Below are 19,806 nucleotides of genomic sequence, written 5' to 3' on the forward strand. Positions count from 1 at the left end.
AAAACCTCCTTATTCCGAGGCAGTATACCTTGAAATATTAGATGTCACACATCCTGAAGTGCCCTGGGTTCACATTTCCCACCATATGTTAGCCAGGAATGAAATCGCAGTTGCTGCTCCTTTGCTGAGCGAACTTCACCAGCTGCCTATTGATCCCAAGGCCAAGTTTAAAGGTTGGGGACTAGCGTATAAAACTCTAACTAACTTGGGAGCAGGCTAGCTCAGAGAAAGACTTCCCAGCTGCTGCGGTCATTGGAAGGCATTCTCTCAATGATTCTGCATGGTCCTCTTGCAGGGCTGGTGGCCTCCACTCCCTGGAATTCCCCGCCTCTGGAGGCCAGGCAGCCTCCAACAATGGGTTGATTCCGAGGCCTTCTGAAAACATCTTTACCTCTGGAAGACTTCCTAATCTAACTCAACACGACCAACTGGTTTGCACGCATTGCTTTGTGTTTTGATCTGTTTCATCACTTGTTCTACATTGCTCCTGAATCTCCACACTTTGCTAAGTTAATCAATAGGATGAATAAATAAATATGCTTTCCGTGTCGGTTAACCCGTCGCCACCTCCTCCCCTTCCTTTCTTGTTTCCACCCAGTGTCATGTTCTAGGCTGTAATTTCTGCAAGGTGGAAATTTGCAAAGATAGAACTTCTATCGAGTTCTGTGCTCATGGGTGGCGCTATTGAAATAAACAAATAAAGCATTTTGTTATTATTGCTTGAAGAATGATCCCGCTGGAGCAGACCAGAGAACCATAAAAGGCAGCTGCCCAATTGCCAATAGGACCTCCGCCAGCCAAACTATCAGGGATACAAACTATCAGGGAACACTGAAACATGTGAAAGTGGTACTGACCTGCAAGAGAGTCTGGGAGGATGTGCCGGCAATCGGTGAAGGCAGGGAAAGAAGGAGAGAAAAGAAACAGCGTTAATCGAGTTTGTACAGTCATAAAACCACCATGTTCACTGAGAAGTATATTCAAGGTGGTTCACAAAACAGTTCCAGCATTCGGAAATGTGCATTCTGTACGGGAAGGATTTTATTTCGTCCCAGTAGCATTCAAATTTTTCAGCATCTGTATGACATGGAAATGTTACATCATAATATTATCAAACTGAGTTTTCCCCTGCTCCCGTGTGCCTTTTTTCTGATTGTGCATGTTACAGGGAGTTAACCCTTGAAGGCTTGCCCTAAAAACCCTTTCAGTATTATTTAGAAGCTCTTATAACTTCTGAGTGACTTTGTGTCAGACTTGGCCAGTAGGAAGTTTTCAGTCTCTCTTTGCCAGCATGACACTCAGAACTTGCTTCTTCCTTCCAAAATGCAAACTCAAAATCTTCCTTCTGCCTGGTTTTGCAATCCCACTGGAAAGTCACAAAAGGAGCTGGCCTATTTAGTCTACTTGTGGGGTCGTGTAGAGCTTTCCAAGGGCTGGAGAGCTCAAAACAGGCCGGATCCAATCCACCAAGCCACTGCAAATCACAGAAGACCAGGCTAGATGGATGAAATTATTTATTAAGTATTTGTGTTTCAGCTCTGCAGCAGCAGAGAGAGCAAATAAATTAATGAAGAAGAGGATGATGCATAGCTGATTTAAATGCAGCCTTGCTCATTAAGTTAGCTTTCTGAGTCAGCTTCCAATCTCCGTCTACTTAGCCTGGGAATACATCCCAGGAAATGCAAGAGGGAGCAGAAGTCCAGGATGTCCTGAGGGCGAGAGCTCCCTCAGCTTTGCAATACGGGGCACGGGAGACCTGCCACCTTTCCCGGCCAAAGGGGTTTATTTCTTGTTCGAGGCACAGCAAGATCAATGGCCTTCTGCCCTCTTTCCCTTGTCTTCATTTATTCATAAAGGTTTGCATCTCCTTTCCGCTGAGATAAAGCCAAGGCAACTCTCCCGGGATCGCCTCCGCTCCGCAGAAGATTTACTTTCCTGTGCATTAGGAAGGAAATTGATCTTGGGGGGAGGGACTTTCATCCCAGGCTGCATTTCCTGCCAAGCATCCTTCCCCACTCCTGTCCCGTCCCCACGACGAGCTAAGCCAGCCTTCCCCAACCGGGTGCCCCCCCAGATGTGCCAAGAACACAAACTCCCATCCTCTCCAAGGGATGATGCGTGTGGTAGACCTGACACACCTGGCAGGGTCCAGGCTGGGCCACATCATCTCAGACATTTAACGTGCGCAAAATCCTCCCAGCTCGGTCAGACCAAGCTTGCTTGAGCACTGGGAACCAGAGCAAAAGAAAGTTGCGGCAATTTATCTCCAGGCGCCTCCCTCCCTCCCGTCCCACCCCGTTAAGCTGACTCACGGGGTGTTTGCGACTCTCATGGGAAGTGACGGACGGCCCGGCCCTTTGGCCAAGCGCAATCCCCCGGGGGCAGAAGGGCAGGTGGGGGGCCAGAGAGCTCCAGCCATTCGGCCGCCTGCCAGCCAATTCGGGAGGCAGCGCGGGCCATCTGGCCAGGGGAGTGGGAGGGAGAAGCCGGTCGGACAGATGTGCGGGGAGGAGAAGAGGCTGTGACTTTCCCAGTGCCGGCCAAGCTTTGTCGGAAACGAGAGCCACAGTCCTTCCCGGAGGGCAAAAGAGCAAAGATGCAAAGCCTGAGCTTTCTGCAGGTGCGACCTCCACCGGAGGCAGGTGCTAGGTGATGGCGGTGGAGGAATGCGGCAGGGACCAGCTACTTGGATAAGAGCTTTCAGGCATGTGGAGGGAAGCCAGTCTGGTGCGGTGGTTAGTGCCGGGCTCTGGCAATTCGGACACAGCCATGCAGCTCAGGGGGTGACTCCGGGCCAGTCAAAGACCCTCAGCTGAACCAACCTCACAGGGTTGTTGTTGTGAGGATAAAATGGGGGGGGGGCTTTGTAAACCACTGTGGATTCCTCGCAAGAGGAAGAAAGGTAGGGTATAAGTAAAATGAAAATGAATATATATATATATATAGACATAAATATACATATATGACCAGTGCCAGCTTCTGCTTCCTGGAGGACTCACCCGCTGCTGAATCAGGGCGTGTTTGTGCTCCATCTCCCTCTTCTCCACGGCCGAGTCGATCACCAGCTGGTCCAGCTGAAAGCAAGAAGGAGAGGACACACATGACCCAAGAATCCCAGCTCTTTTTCTTGCTCAGTCGCCCACTAGGACACCCAGATTTTAAGTCACCCCGTTCTCTCTAGGGAACCCTGGAAGATGCTGGCTTCCGGGGAAACAGCCGGAGATGTCTCAACAGCAGAGTTCTGCAGGACCAAGCAGAGACCAGAACCAGTCCCGGCGCAATGCTCTAACCACTAGGCCACACTGTGATTAGTTAGGCGAAGAGGCCTTCATTGCCTCAAAGTCAGCTGCATGGCTGGGTGGGGTGTTGACCCCAGATTTCCCGAGTCCCTGGCAGTTGGAACTGCTATACCACCCTGCCTCCCAGTGCAATATTCCCCAAGTCCCAAACCAACCGGCAGTACTGGCTGGGGCTCATGGGTGTTGTAGCCCAACATGCCTGGAGGGTCCTACTTTGCCTACCCCGAGTTACTGTAACAACACATTGCAGTCTAACTCTCTGAACCCGTGCCAATTAAATGGCCGATCCTTGCAGAAGGTGCAAAGATATTATTAACCCCAAATTGTGGATTTATTTACTTATTTTTATTTATTTATAAAATTTGTATGTCATCTATTACTTGCGTCTCTGGACAGCTTACAACACAGATCAGAATAAAATAGATAAATTGACTATTCCACGCTGGCTGTGATTAATAAAATGCAAACGATAAAAAATAAAAGGATGAAACCTGCCAGAACAAACAGGTAGCTACAGATCCAGAGAAAGCTGCTGGCTCCGCTCCAGGTGTTGGGTCTTGCTTTAGCAGGAACTGCCCAGGGTGCTGAAATCTGTCCCCAAAATGCATTTTGCATATGAATACATCCGTTAAACTTTGGACTGAAAACCAGAGTGGATACACTGCCACCCTGGCCCAGAAGGTACCCAGCTCAATTTTACAAAGGCACCTGACTGCCCGCATTTTCATGGCCAAGGGAGCAAACCGGGATAAGTGTTTGCTTGCCCGAATTGTCCACAATACTGCTGGTGAGGTTTTCAAAATTGCACAGAAAAAATGCCTTTATATGCCTCTCAAACGATGCGTGTCTAAACCGATCTTCTCCTAAAATATATATTTGGGCAAGTGTTTTATGGAGAATGACATCTTCTGACAAGATGCATTCTCAAACTGGCCCCAGAACTGCAGACCAAGCCCATGAGAAACAGCAAAACTCAGGTTATCCAGGCATCAAACGTCAACGGAAAACGGCTGAAGGCCAGCCACAAATTTCATTGGCTCAGGGCCTTTATTTAATAGGATTTTACTAGGTATAGTATATTCTATATCTAATCTATATTCTATATATTTCACAGATTGTCCTGTGCCTTTCTTGGCATTGCCTGCTCATCAATGGAATCAGATTTTGAGCAAATACTTTTGTAGGCAAAAATTCACATTTCTGAAATTTGTGCTTTGAAATTGCAAATATCTTCTAAATGGAGCCTTTTATGCTGTCACCTGTGGGGGAAAATATGTGCTTGGTGCTGTGTGTGTATGTGTGGAGTGTCTCCGTGTGTTTGATTTTGCATATTTTTGTCAACATTGCATACAATTTCATAAAATAAATAGCCCACAAATTTGAGCTTTTCAGGAAAAATCAATCCACTGCAGAACCTGTCACTCAGATTTGTAGAACTTTAAACCCACATACGTCTATTGCAGATTTCTTGACAGCCCTAGAATTTTAAAAAGTCACATGTTTCTTAATCACTGAACGGAAAGAATGTGCAAAAGGAAAGCTCCCGAAAGCAAAATGTGAAGATCTGTCTATCCAGGCCCAGAACGGTGAGTGCTTAGCATTCCAAATCTTAGCTGTGCGCCCTTGTGCATTCATGCAAGTTTGCAGAGCTAAACTGAAATAGTCAACAATTCCTTCTCCCTGAATGATGCCTCATCTCAGATATATTGTCCTCTCCATGCTGGGAGTTACTGGGCCAGTGTGGTGTCTTGGACTGGGACTCCGGAGACCTGGATCACTTGTTAAGTTGAACCACTGACTCTCACCCTAACCTACCTCACAGGGTCGTTGTGAGATCTAGAATGGTGACGTGGTTACAGCACTGGACTGGGATCTGATAGACCAGAAATCCAGGGCCGGCTTCACCTGCCAGGACTGAAAATCTGACAGTAATCCTTAGCAACTTCTCCCTTGCATTTAAACCTCGTAAGCTTTTCATCGAGACAAAAAACTGACAACCGTGACCTTCATAGGAGTTTTGTCTATAAGCTGCACTCTTGGTGACTTCCTCTCCATCACTGATGTCCCAAAATTGCCTTTCGCTTGGGACGTGGCCATTACAGGCACACCAGGTTCTGCGCGATGCAGTCACAGCCAATATTCCATCGCTAGAGTTACTGCACGAAGAGTTTAAGGGGCTCCGGCCTGTGGGACAGGCTCCGACAGGAACGGCAGAAGACCAAACGCAGCCTTGCTCCGTGGCTTCTCAGCTGAACCGCCGTGGCAACGGGTACTTTCCTGACACGGGGCAACGGCATCAAGGTGGCTGCAGAGGCCTCTTTGGCGGCTGTCCAGGGGATAACTCGAGGATTAGAGTACTGATACTAGGCATTGCTCTGGGGATTAACCTGCAGGCTATTATCCTAAGTTGACAGCTTTCCTAGGAGACCTGAGGCTAAGCAAGCCCGAAGCCAGGCACTGGATCCAAGCAGCCACTGCCAAAGGCAAGAGGCACGGGAAACTCTCCGGGGGACTCAAATAAGTTCAGTTTCCTATGCGTCTGAGCCGTGGATTCCCCGGAAGACTCGCTCTTCCGTGGACCTGCAGATCCTTTTCTTTTCTACATTCTATAATTCTACACAAACGTAGTCTTGCACGAAATGAGAAGTACCAACCCAGAATTCCTCTGACGGAATAAAGCATATAGATTTTCACTGGAGTCGGTGCATTTTCAGAAAATCAAATTTGGGCCATTACATATGGAGACATTTGTCCAAACTATCATCCACAACCAGAGGATGGAATGAAGAAAGCCTGAACGTTTGCAGACCCCACACAAGATGGAGTTAACAAAGTTTACGCTGTTAAGGAACGGAACCTCCCCAGTATCATAAGAGACAGGAAAAGTCTTTGAGTAACGCACAGCATTTTCCTAGAACAGGTCCATATTCAAAGTTTGTTTTGTTTCTCTTGCCCTTTCCAGCCTGGTACCTCCAGATGTTCTGGAATTCAGCTCCCATCATCCCCAGCCAGCATAGCCAAGGCAGCCCAAAGCATCTGGGGGCGGGGGGTTCATGCCGGGGAAGGCGGTTTTCTTTGGCAGTACAAAACTTGAAATAAACAAATAACTCACCTGGAGTTATTTTGTGCAGGAAGGGCAGGGGGGAACTACAGGGTAGGAATTATGTGGGGGGGGTGTACAATTTAGTGCATGGAGCTTCCTAAGGGACTATACTGCTTCAGTAAAGAAATAAATGAAAAAAGACCCCAAAAGAAACATAGAACAGACATGAAAAACCATTTCCTTGCAATGTGCGTACATGCTGTGAAAACAGTCGATTTGGAGCAAGATTTTCTTACACCCCCATTTTGTCCGAAGCCATTTTTCAGTCCAGTTCCCTTCCTTCCTCTCTGCGTTTTTCTCTCTCATTTTTCTTTCCTCCCTCCTCCCTCCCGCCTTACTCTGGTTCCTTTCCCCTGTTTTCTGACAGCTTGTGCAACCCAATTGCCTCTCACCTCGGTAGCCAGTTTCTTCATATATGGGTCCAGTTCGTGCAGGAGGCTGTACCCTTGCTGGAAAAACGTGTACTGGGCATGCATGAAGGACAGCATCTGGAGGACAAACAAGAAAGGAAAGTCTGGATGTGAACTTCAAGGAGGGAGCCGTGAACCTTGGGACCGAACGTGGGAACCACCTGCCCCTGCCATATCGCCAATGGTTGGGGAAAGCTGATCAGCCTTTAGGGCAAGTAGCTGTAGCATTATCACCCCCTGCATCCCAGAGTCCCCTGAGGCTTGCAGAAGAAGCTGGACGTAAGCCCAGGAAGGAATTCATATTGAGGATAGAATAAAATCGGCCCTGGCTTGCTCTGGGGAGGTCCTGCTGGCTGGCCGGCAGTTCTTCCTACCAGGACAAGAAGAAGATGTTGTCTCAGCAGAGAGCCGAGGCCAACTGAAGCCTTTTAAAGGTTGACAAGACCAGCAATGCAATGAGCTCCGCCTCCTTGGAGGAGATGCCTGGGTTGTTAAAGGGCCTTCACCTAATTCTGCAGCCGGAGACTTCCGCAATGAATGTTCGGCCGCGAACTCATCCTTTGGGTCAGGTTGTGTCCTCTGACTGGGAAGACGGCCAGGAATAAGACATTGCCTGCCCTGTGCCTGAGGTAGAAGACTCAGAATCCTTTGCCCCAGCCTGGGAGAACTGAGGACTATGGGTCACAGGACTGTAGCAAACTAGGCCTTTTCCACCAGACACTGTGGAACTATAATTCAATGCACTGGGACAACAGGGACTCCAAATGGAGACATAAACTCAAACACCCTCCGGGGTGTCCCTTGTTGTTGTTGTTATTTCTATCTCAATTTTTCTCCTCTGGTGAGTAACCCCAGGAGGCTTAGTTTCATTTTATCCCAACAACAGCCCTGCAAGGTAGGCCAGGCTGAGAGTGAGTGGCAGCCCAAAGTCGCCTAGTGAGCTTCATGGCTGAGCCGGCACTCGAACCCGGCTCTCCCGGGTCCCAAGTCCAGCACGGGAACCACCATGCCACACCGGCCCTCTCTGAAACCACTTTCGGGTGATTTCCCATTTGTCGGGCAGTTTTGGTCTTTCCCCAGCACTGCAGTGGCAGGTGGCCAGCAAGGGGACTTCGACACAGCTCTTACCGCATCCAGAACTTCAAATTTCTTCTTGGCTTGGAGAACATTGATCTAAAGATAAAGAAAAAGAAACATGAAGATAAGCGTTGCCCGCTGAGCGGAAATAAATCGGCAGGCCTTCTCCTGTGTTTCTATAATACTTTAACCTGCAGAAATCAAGCTTTCTACCCTTCACAGAGAACCTGTTTTGGGGTACTGGTCCAAATGGAGCCAAAACACATCAATCTGTCTTACAAGCTCTATGGGAATCCTATAGGTTTCTATAACAACAAAACCCAACCAAAAACAGCCTAAACAGGGACTGAGCAAGTTCAAAGGCTACAGAATGTTGACTTGGTGGGATGGAGCGAAACAGCGGGACAGACAGAAAACTACGGCAGGCTGAATGGAATGCAACCTCCTGGAAAGGGCTTGGCTGGCTGGAAATCTGCCTGGGAAACTTGCACTCTGGGATCCACATTCCCACTTGGTGGATCCTTCTTCGCACTTTTGCCTTTTCCATGTGGGTCACACGAGCTGAAATGAAAGTCGGACACCATGCAGGTGGTCCAGGTGCCAGCTCTATACTCCGAATCCAATACGGTTCTGCTAACCACACTGAGATCTTGTTGTGAACCTCTGCAAAAAGATGCCCACCAGACTTGGAAGGGGTCAAACAGGGGATTCTCGCTCGGTGGCATTGCATTTCCCAAGTGCTCTTGTTGATATAGCGTTCCTGTTCTTCCGGGGGTGACCAAAGGTGGCGCCACTGGGCCACCTTGTGGTAGAACTGAGTATGGCAGCCTTTTCTTTCCCGAGTCAGCTTCCGTGTCGATTCCTTCAGGGTTGTACCACAAGGGCACCAAAAGGTGCATTTAAATATTTGATGGAATAACACTTTCCAGTGCTTCAAGCAATTTTCTGGCCCTGCAGGAGACTCCTGCTTGCAAAGGAGAGGATCTTCCAGTGACGCTAACCCTATGGGGAGTCCCCGTTAGGGGAACGGCATTACTCAGAGCTTGTCATTCTGCCACTAGGCAAAGCTATTTTTTTAATTCTGGCCTTCGGCACGTATTATTTTTATTTATTTATTATTTGATTTCTAACCTGCCTCATTAGCCACAAGGCTCCCTGGGTAGGTTTGCCACAATAAAGCCATATAAAAATGCAAAAATCAAAGAACAATAAAACAGCAAGGCAATAAAGTGCACTCTTCTAATCCTAACAGATCCAATGATTTCATAAAAAGCAAACCATGTTCTATTAAAAATACCATTAGGAACTGATTAAAAGTTAAATACCAGCAAAATAAAAAGGTATTTTCCTGGTGCCGAAAGGAGCATAAAGAGAGCGCAGGCGGATAAGGAAAGCTGATCTGAGGGGCATAAATCCTTACCTGCTCCGTAATTCTTCTATTGTTTACTATGTGTTGCTTTTAATGTAATGTTTAATTGTGGGACTGTCTGTAATCTGAATTTTATACCTGAGTGCAGAAAGCTATGATACACATTCATTAAATAAGGATGAAATCCTTTGCATTTCGAGGCAGAAAAGAAGTCCTACTGCTGAGATCACTTCTGCCTGTCTCAATGCGCTAAGTTTGGTACTGAAAGATGGAGCCTCCTTATTCCGAAGCAATTTACCTCTAACTAACCAATAGTGAGACAAGGAAGCGTGTTCTTATTTTCACATTCGGAGCTTCCCAAAAGCTTGTCCAGCTGCCTTGAGACGGGAAGCCGGAAACATTCCCACTGTTGTGGGTTCCAGATCCCACTGGCCCCAGCCAGCAGGGAGAACGCCTGGGAGAGATGGGCATTGGAATCCATCAACTCCGATGGATTCCTCCAACCTAGATGGCCTCACGGCTTGGCCTGAGACAGGATTATTTATTTATTTTCATTTTTAAACATCTCTATGCCCCCCCAACGCAACAAAGCCTCGGGGCGGCTCACAAAAAATGCAAAAAAAACCCATAAACAATAACTATATAACAATTTAAAAGAAAAAAAATTAAAAACCCCCGGTGCATTCTCGGCTAATTTTAAAATCCTAATAAATACAATAATAATTGCATTTATTATTACACAAGTTCCCAGGCACAGTTCCTCAATGGGGCACCAGCGACACTCGGTAAGGAACGGAGCAGAGCAGAGCAAACAGCTGGCCGTGACGTCCTGCATTAAGGGCACCTCCTTGACTTCCCCCGCCGAACCCTCTGCTCAGTCCTGACGCTTCGCCAGAGAGCTCGGCAGAAGTTCTCCCGGGAGTTGACAGATGGCACCGGCAGATGGCTGTGCTCTTAACGGGCGGACGGAGCTAATGGAGCAGCTCCGGATCAATATTGGCTTTCAGTCTCCTCTGAGGCACCGTTAGAGGGATGCAGGGAGCGCGTCCCGCTGCAGTGAACGAGGGTGTGTGTGTGTGTGTGTGTCCACAGCAGTGGAGGCAGGGGGTAGAATCCCTCAGGAAATGGCTTTAGGAGGTCCATTTAGGAGGTCCAGCCAGCATCTTCTGTTGACCAGTGGATTGGTCTGGGCTCAAGGGAATTGGGTGGATTTGCTTCTTTCAACCAAACCGAAGCAACTCGGAGGACGGAAGGCAGCCCTGGCGACCTCCCAGGCAGAGACAGATTTCGGGAGAGGCCACAGGAAAGGGGGGGGGTCCCAGGGACCCAGGATGGATGCCCGGCTGCTCCAGGTAGGGCCAAGAAAGCGTGCTGCCTGGATCCGTGAGAAACGGTCGTCATTCGGTGTTTGCAAGATGCGGGTGGATGGATTGCAAGACGGCTTTAGCAGAGGTCCATATCCTTGCCTATCTCCCCGCCATCTCCTCCTTTCACCAAGAGATGCCAGAGACTGAAGACGGCTCTTTCTCTATGCAAAACAACACTCCAATCAGGTGCCTCCCAGAAAAACCTTCCCGCGGAGAGTTAAGTATATTTTTGCAAATACATGCAATTGTTTTGGTGGGCATGTCATGAGCAGGGCTGGATGGATCCAGGGGTCAGACTAGATGGCCCAGGAGTCGCATTCTCACTTGCTCTGTTTCTAAGTTTCCATGTTTTCCCCAAACTACAAGGGGTCCTCAAAAAGTTTCCACACTTTTATATTTTATAAATATATTTTATATATTCTTTGTTGACGGTGTTAAAAAGTTGGTATGGCACTGGGAAAAATGCATCGCATAGGAAGGTGACTAAGCAGAAAAGTTATGCGATTTGTTTTTGAAATTCTAAATAAATAGAGTTTTTAAAAGTGAGGAAAGTTTCTGAAGAACCCTCGTATTTCCCCTAATATATGTATTTTGATGTGCCTTTCCCCTTGTCCAGTCTCATAATCTATTATGACATTCTTGGAGCGCTTAAAAAATGGGATTGCCGTCAGAACATTCTGAGAAATCCGACTGTTGCTGAATCTCTGCTTCCTGGTTCATGTGCAGGGTCCGGAGGAGCAAATTTGGCCAAAGAGAAATTCAGGAGTGAACCCAGCGAATTTCTCACCCATCTCCAACCACCAAATGAAAACAGCCCCCCCAAAATAAAAGAAGAACCCCACCAAGCTGAGCGCCTTTGCCAATGAGTGGCTTTAATCCAGGGGTGTCGAACCCCTTCCAGCCCCAGGGCCGGATTCCATTTCAGAGAAGTCCTCGGGGGCCGTCTTCTAATGGTGGGTGGGGCCAAAGCCAAAGGGGCGGGGCCAACATCTCAATCAGAGCTGCCTATTTGGGCTTCAAGCCCTTCCTACTGGTAACTACATGTTAGGGCTTCAGCCCTTGAGAACGGGAAGGAACAGCAAAACGTGGGGAAAGGCGCCTGGGGAAAAGGGGGTGCAGCCAGGGGAAGCAGGTAGGTGTGGTCTTTGGGGGAACCCTGGAGGACACCATGGGGACCTGGCTGTGAGATGCTGAACCCCTTCTTTACCTACACCTGAAGCCCAGGTGCACAGAAGCAGTCTGGGGCTTCCACCCTTCACCCCTCGTCTAGGGGATTTGGGACTGAGACCTCACCTGTAAGACGTAGTCCAGAGCTAAGTGCCGGAAACACTTCCTGGTGATTGTCAAGGTGCCGGTGGCCTCTTCCACCTCGTGCGGCTTGTGCCGTGGGGCTTGGGCGTTCTTGACCAAGGCGATCTCCATGTCCTCCCGCACCTTGTCGAATTGCTTCTTGGTCTCCTTGAATTTCCGGACGTCACTGCAACAGAACAGGAAGCCGATATTTCTCAGCGAGGCTTGAGGATCGGTGAGGGGGCAGAAAGCGAGGGCTGCCTCCCCCAGTCTGACTACAAGTCCCATCAGATCCAGCAAGTCTGGTCGAGGATACCCCTAGATTTGCAGAACTGCAACGGAAATCTGGGGGAAGGGAAGCCAAAGGGGGGAAACGTGGGGCTGGAGGAGAGCTTTGTGAATGCCCCAGACCCACAAGTGGCTCCTACAGCAAAGCAAGCTGGAGCTTTCCTTGGAAGCAAAGATGATCAAACTGGGACGATCGCGCTTTGGGCACGTCACGAGCGGGCAAGCCTCCCTGGAGAAGACAACCACGTGAGCGACAGTCGAAGGCGAAGGATGCGAGGGAAGCCACCGCCTGGAGCCTGCGAGAGCTGGAAGGGACTTCCGGGAGGGCCTTCATTCCTGGGGCACCACGAGTCAGCCAGGAAGGACTTGATGGCGCATCCCAAGAACCACCAAGGGGGACCCCTGGACGATGGACCGCAGACCGAGCAGGCTCAGTGCACAGAGGATGCTCGCCCACCGCTGAGGGGGTGGCTTCCACCAGAGCCGGTGCCAGTCTCGCCTTCGGCGGTGCCTCAGCTCCTCCTCCCTGCAGTCTGGCCTCGCCTTTCCGGGGACCTGATCCTTGCCTTCCTGCTGGCTCTGCCAGGGATTGTCGGTCTCTGACCCTCGCTCGTACCTGGCTCTGCCGTCGCACCGGTCGGACCTTGCTGGCCCCGGAGGCTCACCTGTTCCTGGCCCCGCCTTGGCTTTCGGTGCTGCTGTTCTTGGGAAGTGCCTGGCCCTTGTTGCCCCTGAGTTCAGCAGGGCCTCCGGCCCGACCGAGAAGGTCCATCCGCCTCCATCGCCTCTGCTCCCCGTCTGCCAGCCATGGTCCCCTGCCACCCACGCCTTGGGCCTCACAGGACACTCAACAGGAATGACTGGAGAACCTTGCAGCACAGAATGAACCTGGCTTTGCCCCTCTGAGAACCGAGCTCGCTGAAAAACACCGCACAGCGCTTCCAGGGGCTCCCCAGGAACACAGATCGCCCCATTAAGCCAGGGTGGACACGAGGCAACAGCGCTGTTGAGAGGGAGGAAAAGGTCCCGAACTTCCCAGCATCCCCCAGCCAGCACTGAGGAATGCTGGGAGGAGAAGGTCCTTCTGGGACTGTGCCTCAAGTTGGCTGCCAGCTGTCTGGGGCCAGGGCTTGTGCCCTATTGAGTGCCAAAGGGAAATAGGTTCACCTGACTTGGGCTGCCATCAAATGCAGGTCTCGGCAGGAAAAGCCCCAAAATCCCTTAGCCGGCAACAAAATGGGGAATTTCTTTCTGTCAAAAGGTGCCTAAGCTTGTGCCACATCTTTCCTGGAGGCTTTCCAGCAAGTAAGATTTGTCGTTGTCGTTCCCAGGACAAACAACAAGGTCCAGTCCCAAACAGAAGCGCCCGCATACTCACTCTTTCACAAAATTGTGCAATTGTTGCTGGACGGATCTCTGAGCTTGGTCGAAAAGGATCTAAGGAACAAAGAGGAGAACACATGAGCCAAACGATCTCGTTAAGCACTTCACCATTCCCAGGCAGAATGAGACCAGAGGTTCAATGACTGTGGCTTTCAGCAATCTGCAGCTCAAAAGATGAGACCTCTGGAGCAAGCCAATGGCCTGTCAAGTTCAGCATCCTATTTCCCACACTGGGCCCCCAAACGCCACGGGTGGAACCAGGGTCAGGAGTAATCACGGTTGGGCATTCGCCAAGGAGCAACACCACAGCACTGATAAAAGGCCTTCGAGCGGTTCCTCCTCTTCCCCATTGCAAGCTCCTCCTCCTCCTGCTTCTTGCTCAAGTCCAGACCGTGGCTGCGGTGCTGAGAGGGGGGAGCAGGAGACGCCACAGTCCGTTGGCCCCAAAGTCTGGGAAGCCTCGAGACAAAGCAGGACATAGGACAGATTCCCTTTTCTGGTGTTGTCCTTTCTCTCCATGGTGGCCAACGTCTCTCCTCCTTGACTGTCACAGCCCCTTTAGAGGACCGTCCAGGTTGGTGTCCATCTCTCCCTCCCATGCCAGCAAAGCCCACAGTTTAACTATGGGTTGTGTGAAGGTGGCCTCCCGTTGATCTATTCTGCCTCCCACCGTTCCTTGGATAACAACTTCAAGCATTATTTTTAAGCAGGTTTCTTTTCTGCCTGAAGGCCCCCGACACAGCTAAGAGTAAAAACACGATCGACCATGAAAATGCACAATAAAAATAAATCGCTATAGTAAAACACACACACCCCCCGCAGAGAAAAGATTACGCTCTTGAGTACGCCTGTCTTGCCAGTAGATGGCACCAGTGTCAACACCAACAGGATCCTACCATATAAACCTAGGAAGCCTTGTTCACACACAATGCTCCTTGCTGCGTCTGGCCCGGTATTTTGACTGAAAGCAGTCCTCCAATGAACTTCTCATGAACGCACAAAACTAGCCATTTCCTGAGCGTTTTTTTAACCATGTAATGCCCCTAATTTAATACATCGTTCTGCCATGTCTTGTGCAACCAGAACCTTCTCACTCACCCATCTGCTACCATTTTGTAAATGTGGACCCTTGTTTGTGAATGCTCATGGAGGAAGGACTCCTATTTCCTGCCCAGGTTTCCTTCCCCACTATCCTCTGTGCACACTGGACTGTTTTTCCCTGCGGAGGAGAGAGGATTCCTGAAGAGCCAGTGTGGTGTCGTGGTGAAGAGCCTGGGACTGGGACTCAGACGATCCGGGTTCGAGTCCCCGCTCAGTCATGGAGCCAACTGGGGGACTGTGGGCCAGTCAGACTCTCAGCCCGACCTACCTCACAGGGTTGTTGTTGTGGGGATACGATGGAGGAGGAGAACGATGTCAGCTGCCTTGAGCCCTTTGAGGAAAAAGGCAGGATATAAACCGAAAAATAAACAAATCAAATAAATCCTCCTGCAGCCTTGGCTTCCCAAGCATGCCACCCGCTCTCTTGCATGTGGACAGTGCTGCTTTGGCTGTGTAAACAGAAAACCTGCCACCCAGCTGTCCAGCATAAAAGGGTGCATTGATCCACGGACACCCGCTTTGGCCTGGCAAGTCTCTGGAGCGTGTAGAACATTTCCCGTCCTCAGTAGCCCGAGGGCAACACACCCTTGGCAAAAAATAGATGGCACCCTTTAACGGCAGTTGCGCTGTTTTGAACTGCTTCCCCACACAAAGCAATACCTCTGTGCTTTTAAGTCGAAAAGGGCACTCCTTTGAGATCCGCGGCAAAAATGAAAGCAGCACCTTCCAAACAGAGTAATGTCAAAACCAGCGGCTAGTCAGCTAGACCCAGTCGCAATGCATGGCTGTGAAAGCTGGACCATAAGGAAGGCTGAGCACCGAAGGATTGAGGCCTTTGAATTGTGGTGCTGGAGGAGACTCCTGCGAGTCCCTTGGACCGCAAGGCGATCAAACCAGTCAGTCCTAGAGGAGATCGACCCTGACTGCTCTTTGGAAGGCCAGATCCTGAAGATGAAGCTCAAATACTTTGGCCACCTACTGAGAAGGAAGAACTGCCTGGAGAAGAGCCTGATGCTGGGAATGATTGACAGCAAAAGGAGAAGGGGATGGCAGAGGATGGGGTGGCTGGATGGAGTCGCTGAAGCAGTGGGTGAGAGCTTGGGGGGCCTCCGGGGGATGGTGGAGGACAGGAAGGCCTGGAGGAATGTTGTCCATGGGGTGGTGATGGGTCGGACACGACTTCGCGACTAGCAACAACAGTCAGCAAGGACTTCCCAGGACCACAAGGTCTTCAGCAAGGGCTGAAAACCACCAGTGCCAGAACCTCCAAAGATGGGGAGGTCCATAGAAATGGGGCCAACACACTAAAGGCCCTTCCATGGGTGGGCTCCAGCCAGGCCAAGGTTCCATGTGCAACCAGTGGAATAATTTTCTCCAGTGTCCAGACAGGTTGGTGAGTGAGATATTTTGCATCTTCAGATGTTAGTTTAAATGCACAACTAGGGCTTAAATTGTTTGAACGTTTCTCATTGTTGGCAAATCCCTTTCTCCAGGCTTTGGGGATGGAAGGTTAATCAGCCCATGGAGGGAATATACCTTTTAGCCACATTGGCCAAAGAAAAGTCTTTGAAACAAAAGCTAGAAGAGATTGGGTCTGCAGCTGCCTTTGCTGAAGGCCAGCCAAGATCACCCGGAGCGGATTTCTGGAAGGCCTATGTTTAATTTTTCAAAACAAATTAAATTGATTAAGCTTTATTTTTTTAAGGGCTTGGCTTTCCATTTTAACATAAAATAAGTCTGATTTCTAGCTCCACAGCCATTTTCTTGGCTTCCCAAGCGGGCTTGGAATGGTCTGCATGAAATAAACGTTTCCAGAAACTCTGCCTCTTCTTTCCTCCCATCTCTCAACCCCAAAGACTGCAGGATGTGACTCACTCTGCACCGGTCCCTTTGGATGGAGGCTTTCCTCTGGGATTGATACAAGAGGGTTAACTCCTTGGAATCACGAATTCACTTCATTCCTATCGCACCCGAAAGCCAAGGCCCAGGGCCAGCCCAAACGCAGAAGCAACGCAAGCAAAAACTCCAGGTGTTATATCCAGGATCCGTCTATGCCAGGAGTAAAGGAACTTTCATGAGAGGAAAGGTTCTGCTCATGGAAAGTCACTCAGTCCCATTTGGGAGGGGGGTCCCACAATTCATCCCATTCTGGAGGGTCTCCAAACTCTGTGCAGCATTTTCAGGAAGTTAGTGGTGCTTCCAGAGGAATCAGTGGTTAAGGAAGTACGAATACCTAGATCCCGAGCCAAGAAACCATCTGTCAGCAATGCCTGGAAAGAGAGAAACCAACTGTTTCCAAATGGGTAGGACAAAACAGGAATCCTCCATCATTCCACTCTTCAGGAATCCTCACATTTTGCGATGACAGCAACACATCACAACACAGGTTGTGGTGACTTTGTTGCTTTCACGGAAACTCTGCACTCACATTCGTTGATGCAACATCGAAGGACGGAGATTTGAGTGTTCCAACTCAGATTTTTCTGGCATGGTATAATTCAGAGCAGCTTCTGCCACCGTTGGCCTTCCAGAGGATTTGGACTTCAGCTCACATCAACCCCAGCTGAGGTCTGGAATGCTGGAACCTGTTGTCCAAGATATCTGAAGGATGCTTCATTGGAGAAGTCTGCTTGACACTGGCTGATTGAAATTCTCCAAGATTAAAGGCAGTGAGACAGCTTTTTCCCTTGAACCCATGCTAAGTGCTCCAGTCCTCCGAGGTGGACACAGAAGAGTCAGTCCCTTCCCACCAAGATGTTTTTTCCTGCCGTGTTCCATCAGTCTGGCTGTTATGACAGGAAGTACGGTGGAGGAGAGGTGGAAATGAGAAGGAATGAAAAACCAGAGCAAAAGAGCACGTGCTGATTTCAGCTCATGTTTTAAACTTCTCCCAGAAGCTGGAGGATCCGAGGCCGGAGGAGACCCGTGGGGTGAAGGTGCATTTTTAAACATACACACCCTCATATTTCCCAATGCACATGGTCTTCCTTATTTTCTACCTACTTAATGGAACTTAATGCAAGGCCGATGTAAATGAACTCCCCACGTCCTTTTGACAGCTAAAAGACGGCTATTACAGCGCTGGAAGGACAACCGCTCGCCTCCGATAATTCATTGGATGGAAGACTTAATGATGCTTTCAGCTTCTCCATTCATAACTGATGAATGGGGAGGGGACCGAATGACTCCGGTGGAGCAAAAGTCTCCCGTAAAGGAGCTAAAAGCATCCAGAGGCAGGAGTGGAGCAGGGGAACCTCTTTGGGTGGGGCTTGAACTCCCCAAATAATTTCAGTCCTTTGTTCCGCAATGGTCTAAGATTTGTTTCCGCTGCAAGAGGAGGAAAATAGGCTGCCCGCCTTCATCTTGCTCCGTCAGGAGAGCACAAATCGCAACTATTAACCCCCGCCCCCAGGCATAGTGCCCCTGAGACGCTACTTGTCCAGTTGCATGGCGTTTGTCCAAATGAAGCTGTCCTCTCTCTGCCCTGCTCCTGAGCTGCTTGTCTCGCCTGGATTCGGTTATTTGCTTGCCTGCACCCCGATACACACAGCTTTGTTAGAATTCTGGCGTGTGCATCCCCCCGCATGGAAAAAAACCCGAGGCGGCCGTTGGGCGAGAGATGAGCACTTGTCTGCGCGAGACAATGCTTCTTTGCAAGCACGGTGAAAGGCGAAGTCTCTCTGCCTGCATTGCGAGAGCCGCGTCCCACAGCCATCCCTTCCCTGATGGGTGACGGCCTGAAGCCAGAGATGCCTGCAAGCCCCCGGCTGCCTCCATCTTTGCATGGCGACGACCCGACACGCTCGCCCACACGAGAGAGAAAGGGCAACAGAAGCAGGAGAGCTGCTAAAAATAACCCATCTCCTTCCTTCCTCCCCCACGCTTGCCGCGGAGCAGCCAAACAAAACCTGAACGAGGACGTCTGATTCAGCTTGCAGAAGATCCCCGGAGCGTCCCGCTCACACGTGCGACCCCGGCCGGGCGACCAGCCCTCGGGAACAAGGTGGCAGGCAAAAAAATACACAGGCTTACACACCTTTGACAGGTAGACTGGCCAACTGACAGACAGCTCAGTCGATTGGCTGATAGATCCAGTGATACACAATAGGATGATAGAAACTTCATGGATAAATAGGCAGGCAGATTGATAGATCTGTGACCGACGAGGAAATATATCGGTAAGGGAGAACTAATTGGCCATCGAACTGACTTGCAGGGCGGGAGATGCAGGGGGCCAGGCTGGGCCCTGCACACATCCTGGCCTACATAGTGTGCTTGTGACCCTCCAGGTTTGGGGGCCTTGGGGGAACCTCCACTGGATGGGACCCTAAGAATGCAGTCCTGTGCTGGCTGGAGCTGGCTGGGAGCTGGACACCTTTCTTCTGCTTCAAGCTGCATAGGGTGGTAGGGGCATCTTCCGATCTGGGGATGGACTTTTCCTGATACGTGCGCTCTCCCTGCATTGTTCCAATCGGGGACCCCATCTCAAAATGAGGGGGGCAGCAAGAGCTGTAAGGTCGGTACTTTGCTATTTGGGCAAGTTCCAGCAAGGCAAGCTGGTTGTTTCCAAGGCAGGTTCACACCTGCAGCTACACGCGATATGCATGCCAGCTAGGAATCATGGGAGTGGTGCTCCAGCACATCAGGATGACATTAAGCTGAGGGACCCCAGTGCGAGCACATCACTTCCCCACGTGCTCCCCACGTGCTCCCCAAAGCTGAGCATTTTGGGTCCCTGCTCAGGGCGAGACACAACGAGTCTTAAAGACAAAGCGATTTGGGGGCATTAAAGTTCGGTCTGTGCTTGAGTGTGACCCAGTTAACTTTCCCTTGCACACTGACATGGCTGCTCCCCATTAGGGGTGCCATATTGTTTTGTAATGCCCACTCCATCCACCCAGAGGTGGTTCCTTGGGACGGATCCAGGAGCTTTCCCAAGGATGGCTTTCCCCAGTAAGGCTGAGGAGAGCGGAGGGCAGACTGCATGGCAGTCCAGCTGGTGTGCGCATATGCAAGCTGGGAGCCCAACCACAGAGCAAGCTGGCTAGAGCAGCACAATGTCGTTCGGAAGGCCTCTCTAGCAGCAAGGCTCCGTGGCTGGGCTCCCAGCTTGCACATG

At 50.2% G+C, this 19,806-nt stretch overlaps 1 protein-coding gene across 6 annotated transcripts in view; it reads right to left on the reverse strand.

Annotated features, from left to right (window-relative positions):
- Positions 1-19,806, reverse strand: part of ACAP3 (ArfGAP with coiled-coil, ankyrin repeat and PH domains 3) — a 118,407-nt gene that overhangs the window by 36,883 nt on the left and 61,718 nt on the right. For all 6 annotated transcript variants that reach the window (XM_044445527.1, XM_044445528.1, XM_044445531.1 and 3 more), the window contains 6 exons: positions 13,582-13,640; positions 11,919-12,102; positions 7,941-7,985; positions 6,795-6,890; positions 3,000-3,074; positions 858-869 (listed from right to left, as the gene is read on the reverse strand). In XM_044445527.1, the coding sequence (XP_044301462.1) occupies positions 858-869; positions 3,000-3,074; positions 6,795-6,890; positions 7,941-7,985; positions 11,919-12,102; positions 13,582-13,640 (471 nt within the window). The remainder of the gene's footprint in view (positions 1-857; positions 870-2,999; positions 3,075-6,794; positions 6,891-7,940; positions 7,986-11,918; positions 12,103-13,581; positions 13,641-19,806) is intronic.

This window comes from Varanus komodoensis, unplaced genomic scaffold (genome assembly GCF_004798865.1).
Source record: "Varanus komodoensis strain SLA01 unplaced genomic scaffold, ASM479886v1 scaffold48, whole genome shotgun sequence".
Classification (NCBI taxonomy): domain Eukaryota; kingdom Metazoa; phylum Chordata; class Lepidosauria; order Squamata; family Varanidae; genus Varanus; species Varanus komodoensis.